The sequence below is a fragment of the Coniophora puteana genome (genome assembly GCF_000271625.1).
Source record: "Coniophora puteana RWD-64-598 SS2 unplaced genomic scaffold CONPUscaffold_7, whole genome shotgun sequence".
In the NCBI taxonomy this organism is placed as follows: domain Eukaryota; kingdom Fungi; phylum Basidiomycota; class Agaricomycetes; order Boletales; family Coniophoraceae; genus Coniophora; species Coniophora puteana.
Window position 1 is genome coordinate 1,108,949 of NW_006913059.1, and position 22,585 is coordinate 1,131,533.

At 53.2% G+C, this 22,585-nt stretch overlaps 8 protein-coding genes across 8 annotated transcripts; 5 read left to right on the plus strand and 3 right to left on the minus strand.

Moving 5' to 3' along the window:
* Nucleotides 1-2,155: 2,155 nt before the first annotated feature.
* Nucleotides 2,156-3,552, plus strand: CONPUDRAFT_165996 (uncharacterized protein; the record flags this gene model as incomplete). Its single annotated transcript, XM_007771239.1, has 3 exons — nucleotides 2,156-2,576; nucleotides 2,690-3,207; nucleotides 3,275-3,552. 2 exons carry the CDS (start codon nucleotides 2,156-2,158, stop codon nucleotides 3,139-3,141), a joined length of 873 nt encoding a protein of 290 aa, XP_007769429.1. The 3' UTR covers nucleotides 3,142-3,207; nucleotides 3,275-3,552.
* A 1,410-nt stretch (nucleotides 3,553-4,962) lies between these two features.
* Nucleotides 4,963-7,851, minus strand: CONPUDRAFT_125273 (sulfate anion transporter). The gene is made up of 13 exons (XM_007771240.1): nucleotides 7,660-7,851; nucleotides 7,502-7,601; nucleotides 7,344-7,449; nucleotides 7,097-7,282; nucleotides 6,935-7,047; nucleotides 6,633-6,883; nucleotides 6,439-6,580; nucleotides 6,087-6,386; nucleotides 5,967-6,029; nucleotides 5,769-5,916; nucleotides 5,602-5,707; nucleotides 5,409-5,550; nucleotides 4,963-5,354 (listed from the first exon to the last, which is right to left on the minus strand). The coding sequence occupies exons 1-13, from the start codon at nucleotides 7,760-7,762 to the stop codon at nucleotides 5,150-5,152; spliced, it is 1,965 nt and encodes a 654-aa protein (XP_007769430.1). The 5' UTR covers nucleotides 7,763-7,851; the 3' UTR covers nucleotides 4,963-5,149.
* A 379-nt stretch (nucleotides 7,852-8,230) lies between these two features.
* On the plus strand, nucleotides 8,231-10,451 carry CONPUDRAFT_56846 (dihydroxy-acid dehydratase; the record flags this gene model as incomplete). The annotated part of the gene is made up of 10 exons (XM_007770807.1): nucleotides 8,231-8,284; nucleotides 8,345-8,421; nucleotides 8,472-8,486; nucleotides 8,553-8,806; nucleotides 8,860-9,062; nucleotides 9,110-9,494; nucleotides 9,551-9,725; nucleotides 9,790-9,983; nucleotides 10,043-10,136; nucleotides 10,199-10,451. The coding sequence occupies 10 exons, from the start codon at nucleotides 8,231-8,233 to the stop codon at nucleotides 10,449-10,451; spliced, it is 1,704 nt and encodes a 567-aa protein (XP_007768997.1).
* A 197-nt stretch (nucleotides 10,452-10,648) lies between these two features.
* CONPUDRAFT_165999 (uncharacterized protein) lies at nucleotides 10,649-12,396 on the minus strand. The gene is made up of 4 exons (XM_007771241.1): nucleotides 12,343-12,396; nucleotides 12,194-12,286; nucleotides 11,667-12,127; nucleotides 10,649-11,582 (listed from the first exon to the last, which is right to left on the minus strand). The coding sequence occupies exons 1-4, from the start codon at nucleotides 12,361-12,363 to the stop codon at nucleotides 10,871-10,873; spliced, it is 1,287 nt and encodes a 428-aa protein (XP_007769431.1). The 5' UTR covers nucleotides 12,364-12,396; the 3' UTR covers nucleotides 10,649-10,870.
* Nucleotides 12,397-13,118: 722 nt separating this feature from the next.
* CONPUDRAFT_166000 (uncharacterized protein) lies at nucleotides 13,119-15,431 on the plus strand (the record flags this gene model as incomplete). The annotated part of the gene is made up of 13 exons (XM_007771242.1): nucleotides 13,119-13,580; nucleotides 13,632-13,649; nucleotides 13,708-13,720; nucleotides 13,784-13,838; nucleotides 13,890-13,940; nucleotides 14,005-14,196; nucleotides 14,250-14,332; nucleotides 14,379-14,423; nucleotides 14,481-14,534; nucleotides 14,584-14,643; nucleotides 14,704-14,843; nucleotides 14,907-14,927; nucleotides 14,993-15,431. Exons 1-13 carry the CDS (start codon nucleotides 13,555-13,557, stop codon nucleotides 15,429-15,431), a joined length of 1,197 nt encoding a protein of 398 aa, XP_007769432.1. The 5' UTR covers nucleotides 13,119-13,554.
* Nucleotides 15,432-15,676: 245 nt separating this feature from the next.
* On the plus strand, nucleotides 15,677-16,656 carry CONPUDRAFT_137675 (uncharacterized protein). The gene is made up of 2 exons (XM_007771243.1): nucleotides 15,677-16,184; nucleotides 16,334-16,656. Exons 1-2 carry the CDS (start codon nucleotides 15,722-15,724, stop codon nucleotides 16,498-16,500), a joined length of 630 nt encoding a protein of 209 aa, XP_007769433.1. The 5' UTR covers nucleotides 15,677-15,721; the 3' UTR covers nucleotides 16,501-16,656.
* Nucleotides 16,657-16,747: 91 nt separating this feature from the next.
* CONPUDRAFT_82713 (uncharacterized protein) lies at nucleotides 16,748-18,593 on the minus strand. Its single transcript, XM_007771244.1, has 4 exons — nucleotides 18,142-18,593; nucleotides 17,564-18,074; nucleotides 17,377-17,511; nucleotides 16,748-17,325 (listed from the first exon to the last, which is right to left on the minus strand). Exons 1-4 carry the CDS (start codon nucleotides 18,574-18,576, stop codon nucleotides 16,919-16,921), a joined length of 1,488 nt encoding a protein of 495 aa, XP_007769434.1. The 5' UTR covers nucleotides 18,577-18,593; the 3' UTR covers nucleotides 16,748-16,918.
* A 1,727-nt stretch (nucleotides 18,594-20,320) lies between these two features.
* CONPUDRAFT_73606 (subtilisin-like protein) lies at nucleotides 20,321-22,472 on the plus strand (the record flags this gene model as incomplete). The annotated part of the gene is made up of 5 exons (XM_007770920.1): nucleotides 20,321-20,786; nucleotides 20,814-21,134; nucleotides 21,193-21,429; nucleotides 21,488-21,805; nucleotides 21,868-22,472. The coding sequence occupies 5 exons, from the start codon at nucleotides 20,321-20,323 to the stop codon at nucleotides 22,470-22,472; spliced, it is 1,947 nt and encodes a 648-aa protein (XP_007769110.1).
* Between the last annotated feature and the right edge of the window lie 113 nt (nucleotides 22,473-22,585).

Below are 22,585 nucleotides of genomic sequence, written 5' to 3' on the forward strand. Positions count from 1 at the left end.
ACTGTACAGTCTGCGTGGGAGCCGATATCGGTGATAAGCCCATATTAGGCAGGGTATTGGCTGTAGCCGAGCCATAAAAGGAAAATCATGGTGTTATTGCCGAGCCGGATTCGCCGATACGGCGGCTATAAGATTATAGTGAGCCTCGAGAGGACACTCTGTCATCGGTCCAAAATATTGAGAGTTTGTGCCTTCTGGTTGCGCCCAGTTTTGTTTCAGTGGGGGCGGAAGGTGTTAGCTCAATATATGATTACTCTTTTGCTCACAACCTGAGGTTATTTCACAGCTGGTTACTGACCCGAGCTCAAATTTTTTTCAAAAGAGCCCATTTTCTGTCTTTTGAGCCATGTTACTTCATTTCTAGACATGCCCTTGCCAATCCAACGCAGGATGATATGGAATGGCATAGGATCATAATTATCATGAATTTAGTTTGAGAGTTTTGCGGGAGAAACGGCCACAAAAGACAGTTGTACATCCTGGCGGTGGTGTACATTCTCACGGGGGATGACAGTACCTCGCGGTTTTGTCAATGGAACTCAAAACTATGCCAGAAGCATTTTTTCCTCTGCTATCTCTCCTCGCCGATGTTACGCGCGGACCGGTGCGGTTCGATCTCAAAAACAGTCCTGGCCCTTGCCTGGCCCTCGACTCCTCGAGTATATATGTTCCCCACGACATATCTCCTATACGCCCTTTGTACCTTGTACCTGAAGTTGAATAGAGATCTAGTATCCGACCGCTATAGCAATGAGAGAGGTGTGATGGCTGCTTGAAGGAGCATGGGGAGTCGGTACTGGCGATGTCTGTAAGTGGACCTCGGCTCATGAGCTTCCTGATATGTTCAGAATCAACCCCTCAGCATACGGATCAGAAGCCAAACATGAGATCGGCTCAACTTGAACTATAGACTGCGGAACGGGATGGGGATGGCCTTCTATCCCGATTGTGGTGACGCTATCGCGGTTATCAGATGAATCCATGCATCGAAGCCTACCGTGACAAATATATAGCAAACTTCCTCCGCGCCGAGTCGTGCCACCTACGGCGAGCTTTAAGAGTTATACCGAGGCAAAGCTATGTTCAGCTGCAGCCTGACCTCTTCGAGACGGCAGGTGATCAGTCGCCTGCCTGTATGATCTCCGTCTTCTCCACAAGGTAGTCGGCTGCACCTTCGTGCCTTCATCTTTGGCCTGATAGTGGCAATTTGTTTGTCTCTATTGGGCACATGGCAGTACTTCATCGACCTCAACCCGAACTGAATCGGACATTTACTTCGTCCTCAGAAGTGGGACACGTTTACTTCCTTCTTGGACTCGCCCTTGACCTGAAGGAAGATGTTCAGTGGTTTCTCCATATGTTTGGGTCTAGGCATGGCTAACCACCTGGGCCTTCTTGGCCGGGCAGACCCGTCCCCCGGCCTCCGCCATCAAACGATGATGCTCTGCTCAGCCGGCGTCGAAGGATATCTATCAAAATCGTGACACTGTTGATTGGGTTTGACGACTCTCCACACTGGTTGAACCGATTTAAGAAGTCACTCTCGTTCACCAAGTGTCTAGAATCTACTCGCGCACTTTCCGCGAACCCTAGCCATTCCATTATGTCTGTCCCTCCGCAAGACCATCCGTCTCGGCTACCGCACAGCCCGCCATTTCCGTCGGTAATATTAATAGCTCACAGCTTGTCGTCCTGCGTTCGCTAACCTCATGTAGACAAGCATACAACAGAACACTGAAGAAAATGCTCAGGAGTCTTCTGTCGGACCTTTTAGTTCATCACCTCACGATAGCCACTTGTTCAATGTCTACGACGCAAGAGAGCATTTGCGATCGGGTTCAATATTGGATGTTTACCAGCATCCGGTTCATGATACACAGTGGTGCGAGCCATCTATTCAATCATGCCCTGGAGAGATATCCATCGCATTCTATTATGCATGCGTCTAACTACTAATAATCGTTTCCTCCAAGGTAGTGTTCAACCGCCTCTTGGAATCAACCTGCCCTTGCCTTCCCTGACGCGGCAACCACAGGATATCCCTCTGGGGACTTTGATGTTTCCCGGGAGTGCAGAGTTTGACCAGCAGCAAACATGGCAGCAGAGTCAGCAACGGCTTGCACTGAACTTAGATTCCTACTTATCCGAGCATACGATGCCACCAAGTGCTCTCGGACTGCCCTCATCTATGACACTATCCAGCTCCGCGGAGACGAACTGGCCGCAGCCTCTCACGAATGCGCCCGAATGGTCACCTGAGCGTTTGCCAGATGGTAGTACATCTCCATCTGAACCCAGAGAAACATCGCGTAGCGATATTGGCGAGACCTCAGGTGGCCTAAGGAGCTCTGACGAATATCTCGAGGCTTCCGTCAGGCGGAATAGCTCAAGATACAAGACCTCTTTGAGTGCGGAAGGAGGCCAGGACCAAACACTCAGATCAGAAGGAGATAAGGGTAAGGGGCGACGAAACAAGAAGGAGAGGAGGAGGCAACATGAATGCTTGTACTGCCCTAAGACATTCGACCGTCCTAGCAGTCTCGCAGCGCACATAAAGACCCACACTGGTGATAAACGTGAGTAACCAATTGTTATCCTGTCCCTCGGAGAACACCTTGCGGGATCAGCGCATTTCTCTGTTCCGCCAGAGCCCATGATGCCTTGCGCTTTATCTGACACCTCTTGACAGCGTTCAAGTGCGACCATCCCGGGTGTGGCAAGGATTTCGCAGTTCGTTCGAATCTGACCCGACACCTTCGCATGCATGGCATCGTGCCGGACACGCGCGATGAAGAGTTCTCCGTCAGCTTCGACAAGCCTGTTGTTTCGTATGACGTACACTCATCCGCCTCCCCCGGGCCCTCCAATCCCACCAGCTTCGATTGGATCCAAAACAAGGCATCGCGCTCGGACTTGGGATTGGGGAACAGAACGTCGGTTCCCACTCAGATGCGTCAGGGGAGACCACCGCGGGCACCAGCCAGCAACGTGGCGGGCCCGTCACGGCTCGGACCCCACCCTAATACCAAGGATGACATGCATGCGACGCAGTATGAAAGTGCAGGCGTTGAAGACGATACGGACGAGGGCGAGGTGAAAGACTATGAAGAATGCGAGGGAGATGGCGACACACAGCACTGAGGCCACGGCACATATCACACTTTGGGGTTGAGTGGAGACAGTGCTGGGCAGGCAAAAGTAAATCGCGTGAGTCTCGCACTAAATTTGGGACCTTCCCGTGGGTAACGTCGCTGAACACCCTTGGCAAGATCAGTTCCCGTAAAACCGCCGTCGATAGAGCTGGCTCAGGTTGTCCCCGATCAGCAAAGCTAGCCTTAGGTTACCGATACCTCCCTGCAATCATCTCTCTTACCATGCCATTCCGAGGCCTTTTCCGATTTTACCGACGCACTTCTCAGCTTGTTCAGACGACCATACTATACAGCGTCCGCACTAACGGCATGCACTCGAATTATTAGATTTACGTTACATTCCCGACTTCGCCATATATAAGTCACACTAGAGCACAATTTGCATTAACGATGAAGTATGCGAATGCACTATAGCATTATAAAGAGTATTATGCTAGTGGGAGCGAGTGTGTAGTATGTTTCGCACCGGTGCACACATAGTCGACCACGACGTAGTTACCCATCCAGCTTCCGCGCTTCAGAATGGCGCCACAGTGGATGGTCGAAGTGACCCGCTCAGGGATCTCAGGGCTCTAGTAGATATCGGAGCAGGCATGGCGGCGAAGCATTTAGTTGGAGACGGAGATGATGCAGGCTAGAGTTTGAAGGAAGGTCAACGAACAACCTAAGTACGTTGGTAGCCCACATGACTACGGTATACCCACACCAGAACTAAAAGACACCTTACGAAGATTCAGAGGTTGTTTGTTGTGGAGTCCGTTTCTGGAGCCTGTCATTGTAAGCTAATCGGGGCTGGCCAGCTGGTGGCTTGCTTTGAAGGACTCCGGAGAACTCTGCCCAATGTTCTGGTGGTCCGTGCGCTGCCCATGAGAACCGAGGAGAGCATCGCTAGTTTGACGGTCGGATTGAGGTGATCGGCCCACTGGCCACGTTGCAGCCATAGCTTGATATATTAGTATCGCGGTGCTGGCAATAGTGCCGTACCCATGCAGCCGCTGCCGATGCTAACGCCGAACTTGATGATATTGCCGCGGTTTGGATGGTCGCGCAAAATATCAACTTCTTTTACCGGTGAGGACATACAGTGTACTAACACTGTGGTCCAAGCTATGACTCGGAGCCAACCTAGCGGGTGCCTGTGACATCCTAGAACCTTCAGATAATATGCATCTTCGTCGAGCAGAGAATTCCGCCGTGTTGGGAAGAGGCTTTGTTTGTTGACCACTTCTTCGGGGCTCGCCGCTCGCTCTCACATGTACTATAATAGGGACGTCTGTGGACGCCGAGGGGCTAACTCACATGAATGTGTCCTGTACACCGACAACCTGGACAGAGGCATGTCGCAAACCATGCCGCCATCCATTTTGGGTTTTGCATCGCGGACCTGATCATGAGTCTGAATCTTCTATTCCACGTGGCAGAGTTTGGGCGTGCCCACTCATCGACTCTGACTCATCGGGCCCGCGACGGTCAACACAACCAAACAAAACACGATATCCCTGGACCCAAAAGTCAGTCGGAAAAGGGTCAGGAAAATAAACAATTTCCTGCCGATATTTAGGCTAGGAACAGGACGGCAGCAGTATATCACAGGGTGCACTGCGACAAGACAGCTGCAGAAATATCGAGTTTGCCAATAGTGCAGACACAGGACGTCGGAAGGATCTGTAATCTGCGCCGTTTTGAAAGTGTGCAAAGTGAGCCACCACGACAGCCTTAGTACCATTGATATTGATATGGGGCATAGCAAAATATTAAAACTGGTCGCGGAGGGAATGCCCCAGTGTTGATATTACTGTGAACAATGCGTGTGGTAGTATATACAAACACAAGAAATCCCACCGAAAGTCGTCCCAAACAATGTCTACAAGAAAGCGATCACTATGCTACAAGAATCCGTGAATGCAATGAGGGTAAAATGACGTCCGCGTGATCGTTCAGAGTCGTGAGGTCATGAAAAGGCGTTCCTTTCGGTCCTGAGGCGTACGCGCGAGACCTCACATAACATGCGCCCATGGGCGCTCGTTCTCCAGAGCGGCCATGGCTTCGCCCACGGTTTCGTAGAATGCCGCAGGCCCGAGCAGCTTATAAATGCCCGCCTTTTCGAACAGCTCACGCGGCTCGGGACGGAGGTGCGCGATGTATAATCCAAGACCACGGGTCTGGTACGTCTCAAGAAGCTCTTGGAAGGTTTGAATCGCTCTGCCTAACGTGTCAGCTCCGGCCGGTCGGTGAATTCGGGCCAAGAATGCTTACGATGCATCGATTGTCTCTACATCGCCCATGTGGAACACCAGAGCGCTCGCAGGCGGGCGGGTTGGTTCTTCGGATGGATGTGTCCTGGCGATACCGTAGCTTTCAATGCGACGGAGGCGCTCCTTAAGCTGAGCAGTGTTTGCTGCCCGCAATTTGTCAGCTTTGTTGCAACAACGCGAGGATGGAGACGCACCGAAGTCCAAACTTTCTTTGATGCGGACGATTAGGATGCCTGGTAAATCTTCAGCTTCCGGGTTGTCAGATATGGCTTGCCACTGATCGGTTCCGGGAATGCGACCCTGTGTATGATCCGCTCCCATCAGTGTTGAGCTTGTGCTGACATACACCGGAGTGGCTTACCAGAATCGTCAGACGGGTCTTGGACGAACGGTTGACGACCAGCAGGAGCGAGATGACTAAGCTGACGACGATACCGATCTCGACGTCCCAGATGACAGAAAGGAAGAACGTAAGGAACAGCATGCCGAGGTCAGTCCACGCGCGAATGCTGGACATAGGTCAGGATGTGTATTAGAAGGTCAAGTGGAGTGGACTTACTTCCAGTAGAACTTCAGTTCACCGGGAATCTCTGTGAAGAGGGACGTGATGAAGACACAAATACTAGGATACTCGTCATTAGCTACGAATGTCCAGGCTATATGGTTAGATTATACTCACATGGCAGCTAAGACACACTTTGGCAGGAAGTACAGCCACGGCAGGAGGTAGAACGTCGCAAGCAGAATCACGACAGCACAGAAGGCGGACGCCATCGGTGTGCGAGCGCCGCACTCGCCGTTGATACGGGAACGTACGATCGAACCGAACGCGGGAAGTGTGCCCGGGACGAAGGACCCCGCCAGGTTCGATGCACCAAGCGCCACGAGCTCGCGGTTAGGGCTGATCGGATGAACATACTTTTCACCCATAGCCTTTGCGGCGATGATACTGTCGAGGAAGCCGATGATGGTGATTAAGCTAGAGCCACTAATCAGTAGGGGAGGATGAAGATGGGATGTACAACGCATACATCGCAGTGGAGGTGGTGCCCGTCAGGACACGGCGGGACGTGCTCTGGAAAGGGAACTGGAAGAAGTTGCCACCAGTGCGGATAGGCACTGCGCCTAAAATTTCAACACCGAGTTCGTCCCAGCGATATTTTGCGGATAAATCTGCGCGATCAGTTTAGTTATGAGGTCGTGAAAGACTAGCATCAAAACATACAAGTAGACAGAACGACCACAACAAGAACTTCGGGTAGGCGAGTGATGAAGTCGAGCTTGGTCTTTGCAGCGTGCCCTTTAATCGCCCTCAATACGACGAGAACGGCCAGGGTTCCGAAGCTGACAGCCATTGTGGGTTTGTGCGCGTTGTCCCAGACATACGTGACGAAGAATACAATTTTGTCGAGCGTACCCGGCGGATTGAGCTCCTGTTCAAGAGGCACCAGACCGAACATTGGGATGAATTGCTCGCTGAGTCTTCATGAGGGAACGAAGCTCGAAGGAGAGGGAAAGCCAACGTACACTGTAATGACCACTGCAATAGCACTCAGAAACCCTCGCATCAGGGCGCGACTCAGTACCACGTCAAGAAAGCCCAGTCGGAAGAAGCCTAGAACGAAGGAGAACAAGCCTACCTGAAAGTATACATTAGGTTGATTAAATGCGCATATAGTTACAACATACTTGGAAGGTGATAGCAGTCGCAACTGCGATGCCGAGGGCGGCCTGGTCTGGGAAGTTGGGATAAATGATCTTCGCTTCGGAGACAGCCTGCCCAACGAGCAAGCTGAGGGCAGCTTCGGGTGATATGAGGACTTGACGCGACGTTCCAAGTAAACTGTATACCAGGGGAGGTATCGAAGCGGCGAACTAAGACGTGAAAGGATCAAGCTCCTGTAACCGAACAAGCAGCAATAAAGAAGACACTTACCAGACCCGCTGTAGGACCCAACTTTGCAAGAGATATACCATAACTGATTGAACCGGGTATAATCATGGCAGCCATCGTCGCCCCTGCCATAAGGTCCCCGCCCAGCCTACCGAAGGTAAGGCCACCGATGTTGAGGACTTCACCGACAGAGAACTTACAAAGAGAAAGAATAGTTGGGTATCCATGCCGTGGAAGGGATGTAGTATAACACCCGACGCGTCCACTTCTGCACGTCGTCCCGCTTCTGCGCTTCAGGATCTGGCACGAGCAGACGACAGTGAGGACCGCGAGTGTGTACGCTCAACTTGAAACGCACCAGAGTCCCCACCTTCATGCTGTCCAGTACCGTAGCTTGATCCGCCAACATTCAAAGCTTCTCTGCGGCTCAAAAGACGCGTTTGCTCGCTGGTGCTTGCCATAGCCTCTCGGAGGGATGAGAGCGAAGAGGACGTGGAGAGCACCGTGGAACGGCGCGTGAGTTTGCGAGAATCCTCATGGGGTGGGCTACTACTCATTGCCTCAGACACGCGCTCGAGCTGCGGGATGAGAAGAGAGAAAAATGGAGAGGACTAAGTATAAGTTGCCTCGAGAGCGGCGACCTCGAGGCGGTTCATTATTCTGTTGCGCCTCGGCTCGAGCCGAGCTCCGCGATAGGCACGCTTCTCTTTAGACGCCCGTTCAACGTCCGTTCGGCAATTTCGGACCTATGACTCGATTCAATAATTCCGACGAGGGACAGACTCGAGTCCTTTGCTTTTTGCACTCATCTGGTCCACAAAAACATGCAGTCGCGCATCCTCACTTCAAGGCGCGCCCGAAACACGCTACCATGCAGCGTGCGATGTATGCGCACGTCTGCACCCGCTTTCGCGGACTCCAAGCCTGTGATGAACCGATACAGCCGGACCGTCACTCAACCCAAGGACCAGGGGGCCAGTCAGGTAAGCTTTCGTGTAGCATTGAATGTGGTGTGCATTCAAACTGTTTTCGCGCCGTGTTAGGCTATGCTGTATGCGACGGAAGGGATTAAGGATGACCAGGACTTCCAGAAGGCCATGGTTGGGGTAGCCAGCATTTGGTGAGCTCAAATTCACGTGTCCCAACCGCCTTCTGACTTTTATTTGCTAGGTATGAGGGAAACCCGTATGTATCGCGCGTTCGACGCGTGTTTTTGACATTTCTCTTTGCATGAACTCATCAGATATACAGGTGCAACCGTCACCTCCTCGGCATTGGCCAGGACATCAAAAAGTCCCTCTATGAGACAGACTTGATTGGCTACCAGTTTGGTGTTGTCGGCGTCAGCGACGGCATTAGCATGGGCACGCGGGGCATGTCTTATTCCTTGCAATCCCGCGACCTCATAGCGGATCAGGTTGAGACTGCTGCTGGCGGTCATTGGCTGGACGGAATGGTCACCGTTCCAGGATGCGACAAGAACATGCCGGGCGTTCTCATGGCGCGTAAGTCGTGGAATTTGATTGCGTTGTAATAGAACTCATACTTCGCAATGTAGTCGGTCGTCTTAATCGACCCGGTCTTATGGTCTACGGTGGCACAATTCGCCCTGGCTCGTGCGGGGGTAACGACAGACTTGACCTCGTTAGTGCCTTCCAGTCGTATGGCAAGTATCTCCAGGACGGTCGGACCGCAGAGGCTGAAGCAGAGCGATATGCTACCGTTCGGCATGCATGTCCCGGCCCTGGCGCCTGTGGCGGCGTACGTGTATCCTTACCCGCCGGTTTCGCGAGCTCACTGTGTTCCAGATGTATACCGCCAACACAATGGCAAGTGCTGCAGAAGCACTTGGTATGACGCTTCCCGGCTCGTCCTCTTACCCTGCAGAGTCGCAAGAAAAGCACGACGAGTGCAAGTCCGTCGGCGCTGCCATGCGTAAGCTGCTCGAAAAGAACATTCTTCCGCGGGACATCATGACGAAAGAGGCGTTTGAAAACGCCATGCGGCTTGTCATCATCCTCGGAGGCTCAACAAATGCCGTCCTCCACTTGATCGCCGTCGCGCATTCCGTCGGCGTTGAGCTGACCATCGACGACTTTTCTCGTATCTCTGAGGAGACGCCGGTCCTCGCTGACCTCAAACCGAGTGGCAAGTACGTGTTCGTTGACGTCTTCAACATCGGCGGCATACCCAGTACGCCGATTTCTCCCTTACACTAACGTTTTTTTTGTTGATAAAATATTCAACAGCGGTGTTGCACTTCCTCATGAAGAACAACATCATCAACGGGAACACCCTGACTGTAACCGGCGCCACGCTTGGCGAGAACCTTGAACGCTGGGTACACAAACACGGCGAGCTCTCGCCCACTCAGGACGTCATTCGCCCATTGAACAGGCCTATGAAGGAGACTGGTCATCTTCGGTGGGTCATATCTGGTTCACTCATAATTTCGCGGGACGTCTCACGGTGGTCCACTATCTTCAAGCATTCTCAAGGGTAACCTTGCCCCCGGAGGTGCGGTCGCGAAGATTACGGGCAAGGAAGGGCTGGGTTTCACCGGCAAGGCGCGTACGTTTGACTCCGAAGAGGAATTTGTAAAGGCAGTCGAAAGTGGGTCGATAAGGAAAGGCGAGAAGACCGTTGTCGTTCTACGATACCTCGGACCCAAGGGTGGACCAGGTAAGCCGCAATTTTCGTGACGTATGTTCGCAAAGCACTGCTCTGAACGCTTGCTGCAGGCATGCCCGAAATGCTCAAACCCACGAGTCTGATCATGGGAGCCGGCCTGGGTCACGACGTTGCATGTCTGACCGATGGCCGATTCAGCGGAGGGTGAGGACTTCTATGTTTCAAACGCTACCCGAGCTTGTCCGCTTATGCTGATAAACATATAGGTCTCATGGATTCTGCATCGGCCATGTCGTGCCAGAAGCTCAGGTTGGCGGTCCGATTGCTCTGGTTCAAGATGGCGATATCATCTCCGTAGACGCTGTCAAGAACACCATCGAGTTGCACGTCTCGGAGCAGGAGATGGAAAGTCGCCGACAGTCGTGGAAAGCACCGCCTTTGAAGGTTCGGCAGGGTACGCTCTACAAATACACTAAGAATGTGCTAGACGCAAGCCACGGATGCGTTACCGATGCCTAATTTGCTAATCCCGCTACTGATTAATACGGTCGTGCGCGACATAATCGATTAACTACCCACTCGATCTAATGGCTATAGACTTCTGGAGTATCCCCCCGACTCAGCCATAGATATCATAGATACCTGAACATGTTTTGATGCTGTCTCTATTAGCCAATCGTTGGAAGAGTATATCAGCTAGTAAGAGCAAGATACAGCAACGTTTTATCTCGAAAGTGTCCGGTTTTCAAAGAAAGTCGTACTCAAAATGAGGTACTTAAGACCGTTTCGTACCTCAACTAAAACGACCTTCGTACTATCCCAGCGGAATCAATAACGTTATGTCTGTCCCCAGGTACAGGACAAGGTCTTCAGCACAAATAGTTGGCGCTACGAAGAATCGCTATACCGAGCAATTTTACTCGCAATATGTGCGTCTACTAAAGCGCGATGTACACTGGCTGGTAAACAGTAACGACCTCCACCTTCCCTTCAAACGAGCTCCTGCTGTATTCACCGAGTTCCACCAACCTTTCCTCCAGGTTCTTGGCCCTCTTCTCTCGACCGGGATCTACGAGCGGAAGATATTCCAACGTCAGCTCAAACTTCCTCAGGCCTGCGGCGGCACGCCCCTCGACCATACCGACGATATCATCAAATGACGCGTCACGGTATGTCAAGCCTAGTCCTATGTTTCGTAGTCGGGGAAGCTGCAAAGCATCCAACTCATCATCACCATCCGGAGTGAGCCACAACAGGAGACTCTCCAACGACGATGTTTTCGAGATGTTGTTCCGCGAGGGGAAGAACGCCAGCTCGTGCAGCTCTGGACAATACTCCAGAAGCGAGACGAGCGCACCTCCCTCGGTACTGACGTCGCGGACGCTGACCGTCTGCACGCTACACCCCGAGCGCTCAATCAGGGCACAAAACCTTTCAGCACCCAGCTCGCCCTGGCTGTATTTGAACCGCGCGACAGAGTCGATCTCGAGCGTCGCGAGCCGCGGCAGCGTCAGCTGGTCGAAATAATCGTGGAGCTGTGAGCGGAAGCAAGTGTGACGGAGGCGGAGGGTCGTGAGATGCGGGAGGACAATCTGACGAGGGCTGGGGACGACTCCGAAACTGTGGTCGAAATCTTCCAACAAGCCCAGGCTGAGCGTAACCAGGTTCGTCGTTTGGGAGAGCACATCCGTGATCAGCTTAGAGTCGTAACCCAAGTGGACGAGCGAACGTCACGGTAGGACGCGGAGGTTGAGGTTGAGGGAAAGCTCTGTCATCTGCGCCCAAGTCAGAGGAAGTACGTATTTCTCATCCGCGTAGGTGTTGTCCAGCGCAAGAGAGGTTAGGTGAGGCGTGAACGCGAGGTGATCCGCAAAATCAGAGGATTCGTAGGATGGCGACTCCTCGTTCGTAATGTCAACCACGAGCTGCTTAAGGGAGTTTAGACTATTCCCGAACAGATATCTCCGAAAGCTATCATACGTCGACTTGCAAACGACTAACTTGAGGATGCTCCACTTCGCCGAATACTGCCGTAGAGCATAGATAAGGTGACACAAGGGATCATGGGCACAAATTCCCTCCTCGTGCAGTGTGAAGGATATGGTGAGTTGACCAGAGTTCTGGATCCATAGCTCCAGAAGCGAGATGATGTTATTGATGGTGTCCGTCCAGTCGTCGTCTTTTAGAGACGGAAGCTTGATGGCGAGGTGTGTCCAAAGTGAAGGTGTCGAGTGAAGCGCATATCGTCATGTGCTCCAAACATGCCCAAGCTGAAGCAAGGACGATGAGTTAGGTCTGAATGAGATGATGGCCGCGGTCAGCTCGGGAGGGAGCCGGAGCGCGGGCGCAAGAGTCTAGGGGCGCTGGGTGATGATTCAAACGACGACAGGCAAGGAGGATCGCGACTTACCGTAACACCATTATCTTCCATCTTGATGCTCTTTGACGGTCTTCGCGTCTAAACCTCGCCTGATTGATTAAGCTTATATAGGTCTGAAAAGAGTATTTCATCCGAGCGGGGGCTGTGCGCACTGTCTGCACCACCGCCGGGAAGAGGATTGCCAGATGATCGAGGACCCATGGGCTGTCGATGAGGACCTGAAAACGTAGTCGTCAAACGTTGCGTAGACAAGTTGAGTCTCTACCGACCATCCGGACGTTCACGTTCAGCAAGCAGAAAGCTATATTAAAATTTAGACCCACTTGGCGAGGTGATACATCTGTAAGATATCTATATCAGGACGCGCGTCCAGTGAACACAGCCCCAAACGACGATCTACAGCCAAAAAGCCTTAACTTGTCTCTGGGGAGAAATGACAGAAGGCCTGGTTCCTTCGGACATCCATATCCAGGAACCTTTTTGTCTCAAGCTCTGCATCCTCCAATAGAGATTGAGCGCTTCACGGCCCTCGCAGTGCGATCATGATCCCACAACCTGGACATCCTGGGTAGTCCTCTCCTTATCCCACATCATCAAGACTCGGATACAAAATGCACCATTGGTTACCCTGGCGAATTCAGTGCGAGCTCTGCCACTCATCCAGGCCTTTAGTTGATGTGACTCTTCCCAGGGTCAGTCCTCTTCATCATGGCTATCGTGACAGACGAGTGCTAGGGTGACCATGACCACTTCTCACACCAGGACAACAATTGCTTGCGTGTATAGCGTCAGAGTGGCTCTGCATCGCCGTGTACTGCTGCTCGATAACTCCGTGTGAAAGCGTTCAAGATGCAACATACAGGTACCTTGCCCATCCTGCATACTAACTACCTCAAAACGCCTCGTATTCGATCGTTCGAACGAGGAAGTCGTATGATTGTGATGCAGATGTGCTTATTTCGAGAGTTTTTGAAGCTTCCGGCACCGACGCAGCTCAGCTTTTTGCGTGGCAACTTGAAGCGCTCACCTATTCTTGGGCTCGGTAACACGATGCATCCCATACACACGAACTCGTGCGACAACAACGCGGGTGCATGTGCTCTTAATGATGGCCGAGGAGCGGGATGCTCTCATTGTGTGTGCTGGTGCCGTTTATGAATTGCAGGCGCAGCGATTCACTAGGAACTGATTTCCTGCTTTCGATCTTATCCCTCATTTCACCCTCTCACTGATCTTTCTCCAATGTACAACTCATCAGGATATAGTCAGTGAGTGGCCTGTTTCCTTGCAAATTTACGACGCTAAACGGTAGGATGAAGGGCTACGCAAATTGAAGAGTGAGTGCACGTCCTTATACATGCGTACACATCTACACCAGTTTAACTACTCGCATAGTGAGGCACCGTTCGTCAGTGTCATAACCTTGACGCCATCCTTCTGAGTGTCCTCTTAATACGCACGACATAACTAGGTCATAGGATACGCGCTCTCCTTCGGTTTCATGGGTGTTTTTCTCGTCCAAGTGTGTACGATGTCGCAAATTCTGGATCATGGTAGCTAGCTAACGTTGTATCCAGTCACATTCTCACTACGAGCTCACGGAGACTACAAATGGGCCAAGTATCTGGGTATATATCCTGTTCTCTTGAAGAAGCATGTTTTGACAATCCACCTCCGCCTTGCCCCCTCTAGTCACAACGATAACCATCCTCGAAACGCTCATCACTGCTTTCATATTTCACGGCTTCTGGATTGGTGTGAAGGTTTTCGGGTCGTATCTGTCTGCGGCTGTCACCGGCGACGGGAACATTCAAGTGTCTTCTGACATAGCAGTACCCGACCCCTTGTGGTCTTTCAAGGCTCTCGCACCCCTCACGGGAATTTGTGAGCTATGTTCATTGTTTTCAAGGAAGCAGCTGATAATGACGGATCGGTAGGCAGTTTCGCCATGCACGCTTTCTTCTCTTGGAGAATATGGGTTCTCCGGAGAACAGCGGTCATACCAGCAACTATCATGGCGGTATGTCTTTTTCAGTCATTCTCCTTTGTCTACTAATCAGATTTAGTTCTCAACTGTACACCTTGTCACTATGTCTTACGGTGGGGTATTGGTATGTACAGAGTTATGCTGTCCGAATTGTTATCCTCACGTTAGAATCGGAGTATAGCAGGGTCTGTCGGCGGATCCCAACGCCGACTCGAGAATCCCGTTTTACATCCCTGTGAGTCCTTTGAATGGTTTAAGCATCGCGTCTTCTCATAGACTATCAGGTAGCTTTTGTAGCCGCCTTGATCAGCAACACGCTGATTTCTGGCTTCATGCTATCCTGCGTGCGTACTGCTCATTTTGCTGCTCTCTAGTATGGGTGCTTGAATTGATAGTGCCCACAGCTTTCATTTCAGAGGACCATGACCATCTCAACACGTGTCTTGAAAGTGACAGTCGAGAGTGGGTTAATAACCGTTCCACTGACCGTTCTTGAGCTGGCCCTCGGTATCGCTGCTCGACAGACGCTATATCATCTTGCAGTGTATGCTTAAACATCTTCATCTTCATCTTCATACTTTACTCATATAATCCCACTCCGATAAAGTTTCTACCTGACGTCCAAAATGTAAGCTTACTTCCATTATGGTGTCGCAAGTGAAGCTGATACATCGATCCTCGTCGTAAACAAAGCTATGCAATATGCATTCTCTCCTCTCTCAACGCACGGGTATTGGGAACACGGGACAACGACGCGCTATGGGACGACCTCAACGAAAGCTCGAGATCATCGTCTATGAACTCCATGTCGACGCCTGCGCATTATATCAACCCTTTCGGAGCCAGTGCTCGTTTGAAAAAACCGGACGCTAAATCGGGCGCTCAGCTGGTGCAGTCGCCCGCCCCGCAATCAGCCAACCATCATACGCCCGAGGTGACCGAAGTGTTCGGGCCGGGATATGTCCGACATGGTGTTATTGACCGCTCCTCGTTCACCAATGAATCGTCTGGGGAAGGACACCGGACCAATGTCGGGCATCGTACACTACACCATGGGGGCGAGCTGGGGCAGGGAACTGCTGGACATAGTAATGCGCTGCTAGTCTCGTACCACCCCTTTCAGAACATGTAATATTGGACCATTTGTAACAACAATGCTGCATTCTCTCCTAATGCGCTGACCTACGTGTGCTTTCGGATCTCTGATGCGTTCATAAATGTCATTTACCAACCGAACCTCAGAAATTGGGTAAGGTTTTGGTGAGACAAGTTATTTTAATTTCCCCGAGGGTTTTCCGCACACGAGATATATCCAACCCCTAACCCACGCGTCGCGGGGAACGTCTTCAGTCCTGTTACTTACCAGTGCACCATCGTCGATTCTCTCTCATCTTAGAACACTAGCGGGTCCAGCTGCCACGAATGCGCCTAAACCTCATAGACCCCCACCACCTAATCGAAGACCTCTATCTCACGGACTACGATCTCGTGTCAGACGGACGGTTCGATACCATCAACTACGACCAGTGGTGCAGCTGCCCTCCTCGCCCCGACCCAGAGCGCACATTCTTCAGATTGCAGAAAGAGCCTGTGTTGGTGTCCAAGGATGACCTTCCCTCCAGCCCGAGCATGGATTTTGACGAGACGCATACTCCATCGCCCGAGCTCTATGCTAGGGACGAGTTAGACGCAAGCAGCATCACGACCTACAGACGCGTCCTATTAGACGCACCACCCTCACCCGGACCACCATCGCCAACCAGTACCAGCTCCAGCTCCGGAACCAGGACACACAGACGCGTCGTCCTAAACCCCGCGCGCGAGAGCGTGCCCGAGCTCCGCGACTGGCCCAGCGCCCTCCGCGTCATGCTGGACGTCACCCAAGGTACGCTTGCTGCCAATCCCCCGTTCACTTCTTCCCTCCTTCACCCCATCTGAGTCGCCTTCAAGTTCCCCACTCACCTTTTCCCACCATCTAACCCTACCCAATACTGACGCTCAATCCACCGCCATCCGACCACACACCCACCCCAGGCCTAAACGCCATGCGCATGAACGGCTGGCTCCACGGCGACGTCGGTCCGCACACCTGCCTCTGGGACGCAAAAGGGCAGATCGGAACACTCTCGGACTGGGACTACACGACGTGGTGCTACGGCGAGCCGCGGGGAGTGGGGCCAAAGGGCCCAGAGTACTGCTGATTCTGGATCTGAGTCCCGAGCATGGCCAATGGCCCACCGTCACAGATAGAGGGTTTGCGGTTCCAAGGGAAGTCGTAACCGCTCTTTGATGTTGGACGAGGGATTCTTTTACATACCTAAGAGTCTCTGGGCAGACAAGAATCAGGTGTAAATGGCAACGACGTTCCACAATGAGTGATTAAAATCTTGCAAAGTCAGTACCTAGTCGCGCAAACCCAACATTCCCTTCGTCTCGCACAAAACAGCCGAGTAAACTTGAATGCGTAATATTGATGCGTAACTATGGTACATCTGCATATGCAAATCGTGCAAGACAGTATAAAACTAAGAGGTCGTTACATGAGCTGTACTAATACCAGACTGGTATAGAAACATCTGTACGATATGCAATTATGGTAAGAAAGCAGTCCTCGCGCGCTTATGTTGACGTCGCGTTGTTGAACACAAGCAGGTTGACCGTGTCCGAAGGCAGGTCCGTGAGCAGACCCCGCGACGAGAGCTCGATGAGCGCCTCCTTCAGCTGAGCGGGGGTGATGGCGGGTGCCGGGATGGGGGCGACGGCCTCAAGGAACTGAGGCGACGGCAGGTACTGCGTCATCCAGCCGGGGAGAGCGACGTGGGCAAGCGAATAGAAGGACGTGTACGAGCGCTCGAAGTCCATGGCGTCGGGGACGAGCTTCTTGATCTCGGGGCTGAAAGTCTCCGAGGGGTAGATGGAGAGGAGGTACGCGAGGAGACCAGCAACGTGAGGCGAAGCCATGGAAGTGCCAGACAGAGTGGCGGTCTTGGTGGGGCCACCAGTGTAAGTCGACAGAATGTTCAAGCCTAAAATCATGCTCAGTAACGTAAACCTCCGCTCGAAAAAACATGACGTACCAGGAGCGAAAACGTCAACACATTTACCCCAGTTAGAGAAATAAGCACGCTCATCACCGAGGGTGGAAGCACCGACGGTGACAGCCTCCTTCGATGCGGCAGGAGAGTAGTTGCAAGCGTCCTTGTTGTCGTTGCCTAGAGTACAATGAGCCATTGGTAAATCATAAGTAAGACGGAAAGGACGAACCAGCAGCCACAGCGAAGTGAAGACCAGATTGGACAGCACGGTCAACAGCGGTGTCCAGTGAAGGCGATTTGCCACCACCGAGAGACATGTTAGCGACGGAACCCTTGCGGCGAGTGCGACCAGTAGCAGCAAGCTCGGCATCAGCCTGAGCCTTCTTCTGCTGGGCGTCGATGGCAGCCCACTGAACACCTGATAGGACGTCCGACATGGAGCCCGAGCCGTTGGAACCGAGAACCTTCACAGCGGTAACATTGGCCTTCTTAGCGACACCGTAGCGAGCGGAGGCGATGGTTCCGGCACAGTGGGAGCCGTGCCCGTTGCCATCCTCATCAACGTCGTTGGTGGGGATGGTCTTGCCCCAAGAAGCACGACCCTCGAACTCGACGTGCTCAACGTTGATGCCGGTGTCGATGACGTAGACTTCGACGCCCTCACCGCCGTCGTTGTCATACTCGTACCTGGTGAAGGTCGAGAAGCCAAGCCTGGGGCGGTGGCTAATGCGAGCAAGACCCTGAAAATTGAACAACGGAGTTAGCGGGGGCTCGGACTGCCTTGGGCGGAATTGAAAACAAACTGACCCATGGCGCCATCTTCTGCGTGTCAATGTCCATGGTGTGGACGAGCTGGTCGAGCTCAATGTAGTCAACCTCGGGCATCATGCGGACCTGGTCGATAACACCGTCGGCGAACTCGCCGGCGTATCCCTTGAGGAGGCCGTCGTAGACATGCTTGATACCGCCTGCGTTGCTGTTACCCAGGAACGAGTTGGACTCGTGAGCAAGCTGGAGGAAATTCATGTGGTTCTGAACGAGCTGCTCCGGGACATCGTCGCGGAGGACAACAATGTATGAGTTGTTCACCGACCCGTGGGGGTGCTCGAACGCATGAAGGGGTGCTGGCTGGAAAGAGGGCCGTCTCGAGGAGGCATAGTTGGATGAGGTGGAGAGTGGGGTGGACAGACCCGACGTCGCGAACGACACGGCCAACAACGACCAGCTAAGGAGTGTAGTCATGACTGTGGGGACGAAGGTAGTGGTCGGTTGGAAAGACGACTGCGGGGCCGCCAGCCAGATAACTGTGACGCGGCCACGTTTGGTCCTGTTTGGGAAGTGGCGGTGTCACACTTACGTCAGAACTGACTCCTCTCCTCGGCTGAGTGCTCCTCTTTCGTCGCCCAACCATCCAGTACTTGCTGCCACGACGGACCCTACAGCAGCTGTCAATGCCTCTTCACATTAACATGCTGTCCGAGCCTTCCAAGCGAAAACATAGCATCGCGAGAGCCTTCCTTTTCCAGTGCTGGGAGTCTTCGATAACGCGCACGCGACTCGCCGATAAGCGTTGCGGCGGGGTGGCAGAGGGAGTAGAATTGCGCCATGTCGGCAAACGATGGTCCACTCTTACTCAAAAGTCTCCCATGCTTCCTGTTCGTCACTCAAACCACTCTGCAGGACCATTGTCCAGAAGGTAGCTTTGGATAGCTTATCCATACTTTCTCTCCCAATGGGATTTACTTCATGATTCCGACGAGCATTTGGCACGAGGATGGAGCGCTACCTGCTCCCGAATCACCATATCTCCTCTTCGAATCCACCACCGGTAAGAAATCAGAATCTCGACTGACTAATTCACTGTATGTGGTCTCAAACACTATCCCCCTTACCTTAGTGTTCACCAGTAGCTTGAGACCACGTTGTACTCAGACCAGAGTCCTAGACACTTGGGTTTCACAATGATTGTGTATGGGATATGCCAATAGCGAATTACTACAAAGGACCCCAGGCTGCAGATTATCATGGACTTCATAGGCTCGTAATCCTCGATCGAGGCCAAGGCCCAGGATGCCGTTAATGAGAGACCCCTCGAGCTTGTGTTATTTTGCAACTGCTCTGAGCCGGTCCCCGAGATTGGTGTCCAGCTTCGACGTGCCGCTCCATGAGTTTGGCTTGTATCAGGTGGGCTTGTCAGGCCCGGAGCCATGATTTAGGGAGGACTGTGCATGATGCTATCAAGCATACAATCGCCGTGGTGAGTATACTGCAGCCCTCGCACACGTACCATGATCTGAGGCGGTCAGGTTACCAGATAACATCATTGCAACCGGAAGTCCAACACAATCAGAGGAGCGTTTTCGAAAGCCGTCGAGGGCGGCATGGAGAGCTTCTGGACGGTAAAGGAAGGATGAAGATAAGGTGACGCGACCACGTGCAAAGTTCAACGCGGGGACAGGCACGAAGTCCCGGGTCCCTGCTTCGTTCATCCCGACGGTTACGACACCCGGAGAGCACAAGAAAGAAGTTTAGGAGACATGCTGTGACCTACTTGGGGAACACACAGACCTCTCCGACAACTTAAGGCTTTGAGGTGAGCCTGCTAGGACACCATAGCCTTAGTAGTATTGGCTGACAGAATGCAGAACGTTGATATGATGCAGGTGGGACACCCGGATGGGACTTCTTGGGCCTGCCGAGCGCCTTTTTGCTGATTGTCTGAACGAGGCCCTGATATGTACTTTCTTGTACTTATTCACGGGTTGCTCTCATCAAAGTCCGTCGATGATGCGCATGGACGAATTCGCGATCTCCGCACGCCCAGCGCTCGACAAACTTTCCGTGTCCTCGTCGCCTTCTCTTCATTTCCGTGATTCTATAAAATGGACGCGTCTCCTCGTATCGATCTCAGGCCTCGTCTCCCTCTCTGGGCCGCCCTCCTCCCTCCCTTCACTTCCTTCAAGGCACCGAGTCCATCGCATCCACCATGCGTTCGCTTCTCCCCTTCGTCCTCCTTGCCCTCGGCGTCCTCGTCGCCGCAGAGCCCACTCTCTCACCCTACACCCTCCATGAGCGTCGCAGCGCCGTTCCGGAGGGATGGGCATGGCACGACAAGCACGATGCGGACGCTGTCGTCCCGCTCCGCTTCGCGCTCACCCAGAATAACATCGCCGACATCGAGAAGCACCTCATGGACATCTCCCACCCGGACTCGCCCAACTACGGCCAGCACTGGACCGCGGGCAAGGTGCTCCAGACATTCGCGCCGAACGACGATACCGTCGCTGCTGTCCGCATGTGGCTCCTCGAGAACGGTGTCGATGGCGAGCGCATCCGCGTCACTCCGACGAAGGGGTGGGTGGAGGCCAAGGTAACTGTTGCGGAGGCGGAGAGGCTTCTTCAGACCGAGTATCACGTCTACAACCACGAAGCGTCCGGTACTAAGACCCTTTGTGCGTGCCTTCTCTATTGTATGCTAGTAATAGTCGTACTGATAACTGGCACGCCTCCAGCCTGCGACTCGTACCATCTCCCCGCGCACATCCAGCCCCACGTCGACTTCGTAACTCCGACCGTGCACTTTGATGCTGTCATCGCACCCCGGGATACATCCGACGATGGGAGCGCACGCACGATTGGTCAGCCCAACCACGGCGTCTATCCCAAGACGACCGGCACAGTCGGCACCCTCTTCCAAGAGCTCGAGCACTGCGATCAGCAGATCACACCCGTTTGCCTGCGTGCTCTGTACGGCCTCGTATACTCACCTTTGGCTGCCAGTAAGAACAGCTACGGTATTGGTATGTACTCGCAAGTGACCAATCCTTCCGCCTGACCTTACGCATACTTCTTCTGCAGTCGAGTACACCCCTCAGGCATACGTCCAAAGCGACCTGGAGATGTTCGCTCAGAATTTTTCCTCGGATCTCGCTGGTGCCTCGCCGCAGGTAGTTTCAATCGACGGTGGTGAAGTTCAAACCACGTACAAAGGCTTTGGCTACAACGGCGAGTCGAACCTCGACCTCCAGTACGGCATGTCGCTCGTGACGGCCAAGCAGCCTGTCACCCTTTACCAAACCGGTGACATGATCGAGGGTGCGTTGCCTTTCCCTGTAGAGATGTGTGCGCATCCTCCAACTAAAATATTACACAGGTGCATCCTTTAACAACTTCCTGGACGCCATCGACGGCTCGTATTGCTCGTTTGAGGGCGGCGACGATCCCACTCAGGATGCCGCTTACCCCGATCCGAACGCGGGCGGCTACACCGGCAAGGAGGACTGCGGCACCGTGAAGCCTGCAAACGTCATCTCGACGTCGTACGGATACAACGAAGCGGACCTGACGCCGGCGTACACCGCTCGCCAGTGCGCCGAGTACGCCAAGCTCGGTTTGATGGGCGTCACCGTGCTCTATTCTTCGGGCGACTATGGTGTCGCCGGCAACGGCGGTCTTTGCTTGAACGCCGATGGTACGCTGCATCCCTCGTGTCACAAGCTCAACCGATGAACTGAGCTGCCTCATTCATTACAGGCTCGCAGTCCTCCAGCGGAACGCGCTTCAACCCCACTTTCCCGGGCTCATGCCCGTACGTCACCTCCGTCGGCGCGACGCAGGTGAACCCGAACTCGACCGTGCTCGAGCCCGAAGGCGCATGCGAGCAGGTCATCTACTCAGGCGGCGGCTTCTCGAACCACTTCGCCCTGCCCGCGTACCAGAAAGCCGCTGTGGACAGCTACTTCGCTAACCACAACCCGCCGTACTCGGGCGCGGTGTACAACAACTCGCGCACGTCGCGCGGGCTGCCCGATCTGTCCGCCAACGGCGCCAACTACGTCGTCGCGATCGACGGCGCGTTTTCGCTCGTCTTTGGGACAAGCGCGAGTTCGCCGGTCGTCGGCGCGATCCTCACGCTCGTGAACGACGCGCGGCTCGCGGTGGGCAAGAAGCCGATTGGGTTCGTGAATCCGACGATTTACTCGGACGCGTTTGGGGGCGCGTTCAACGATATCACGAGCGGGGGGAACCAGGGGTGCGGGACTGCTGGGTTTACGGCTGTTCCTGGGTGGGATCCTGTTACTGGTCTCGGGACGCCTAATTTCCCGCAGTTGGTGGCCAAGTGGCTTTTGTTGCCTTGAGCCTTCCTCTGGGGTAGGTTTGTTGCTGCTTTCTGTCTTGTTAACTCATAACAAAAAAACAGTGCGTTTAAATGACTTTTTACTACCGAATTGACTCTGTACCCATCTGTACG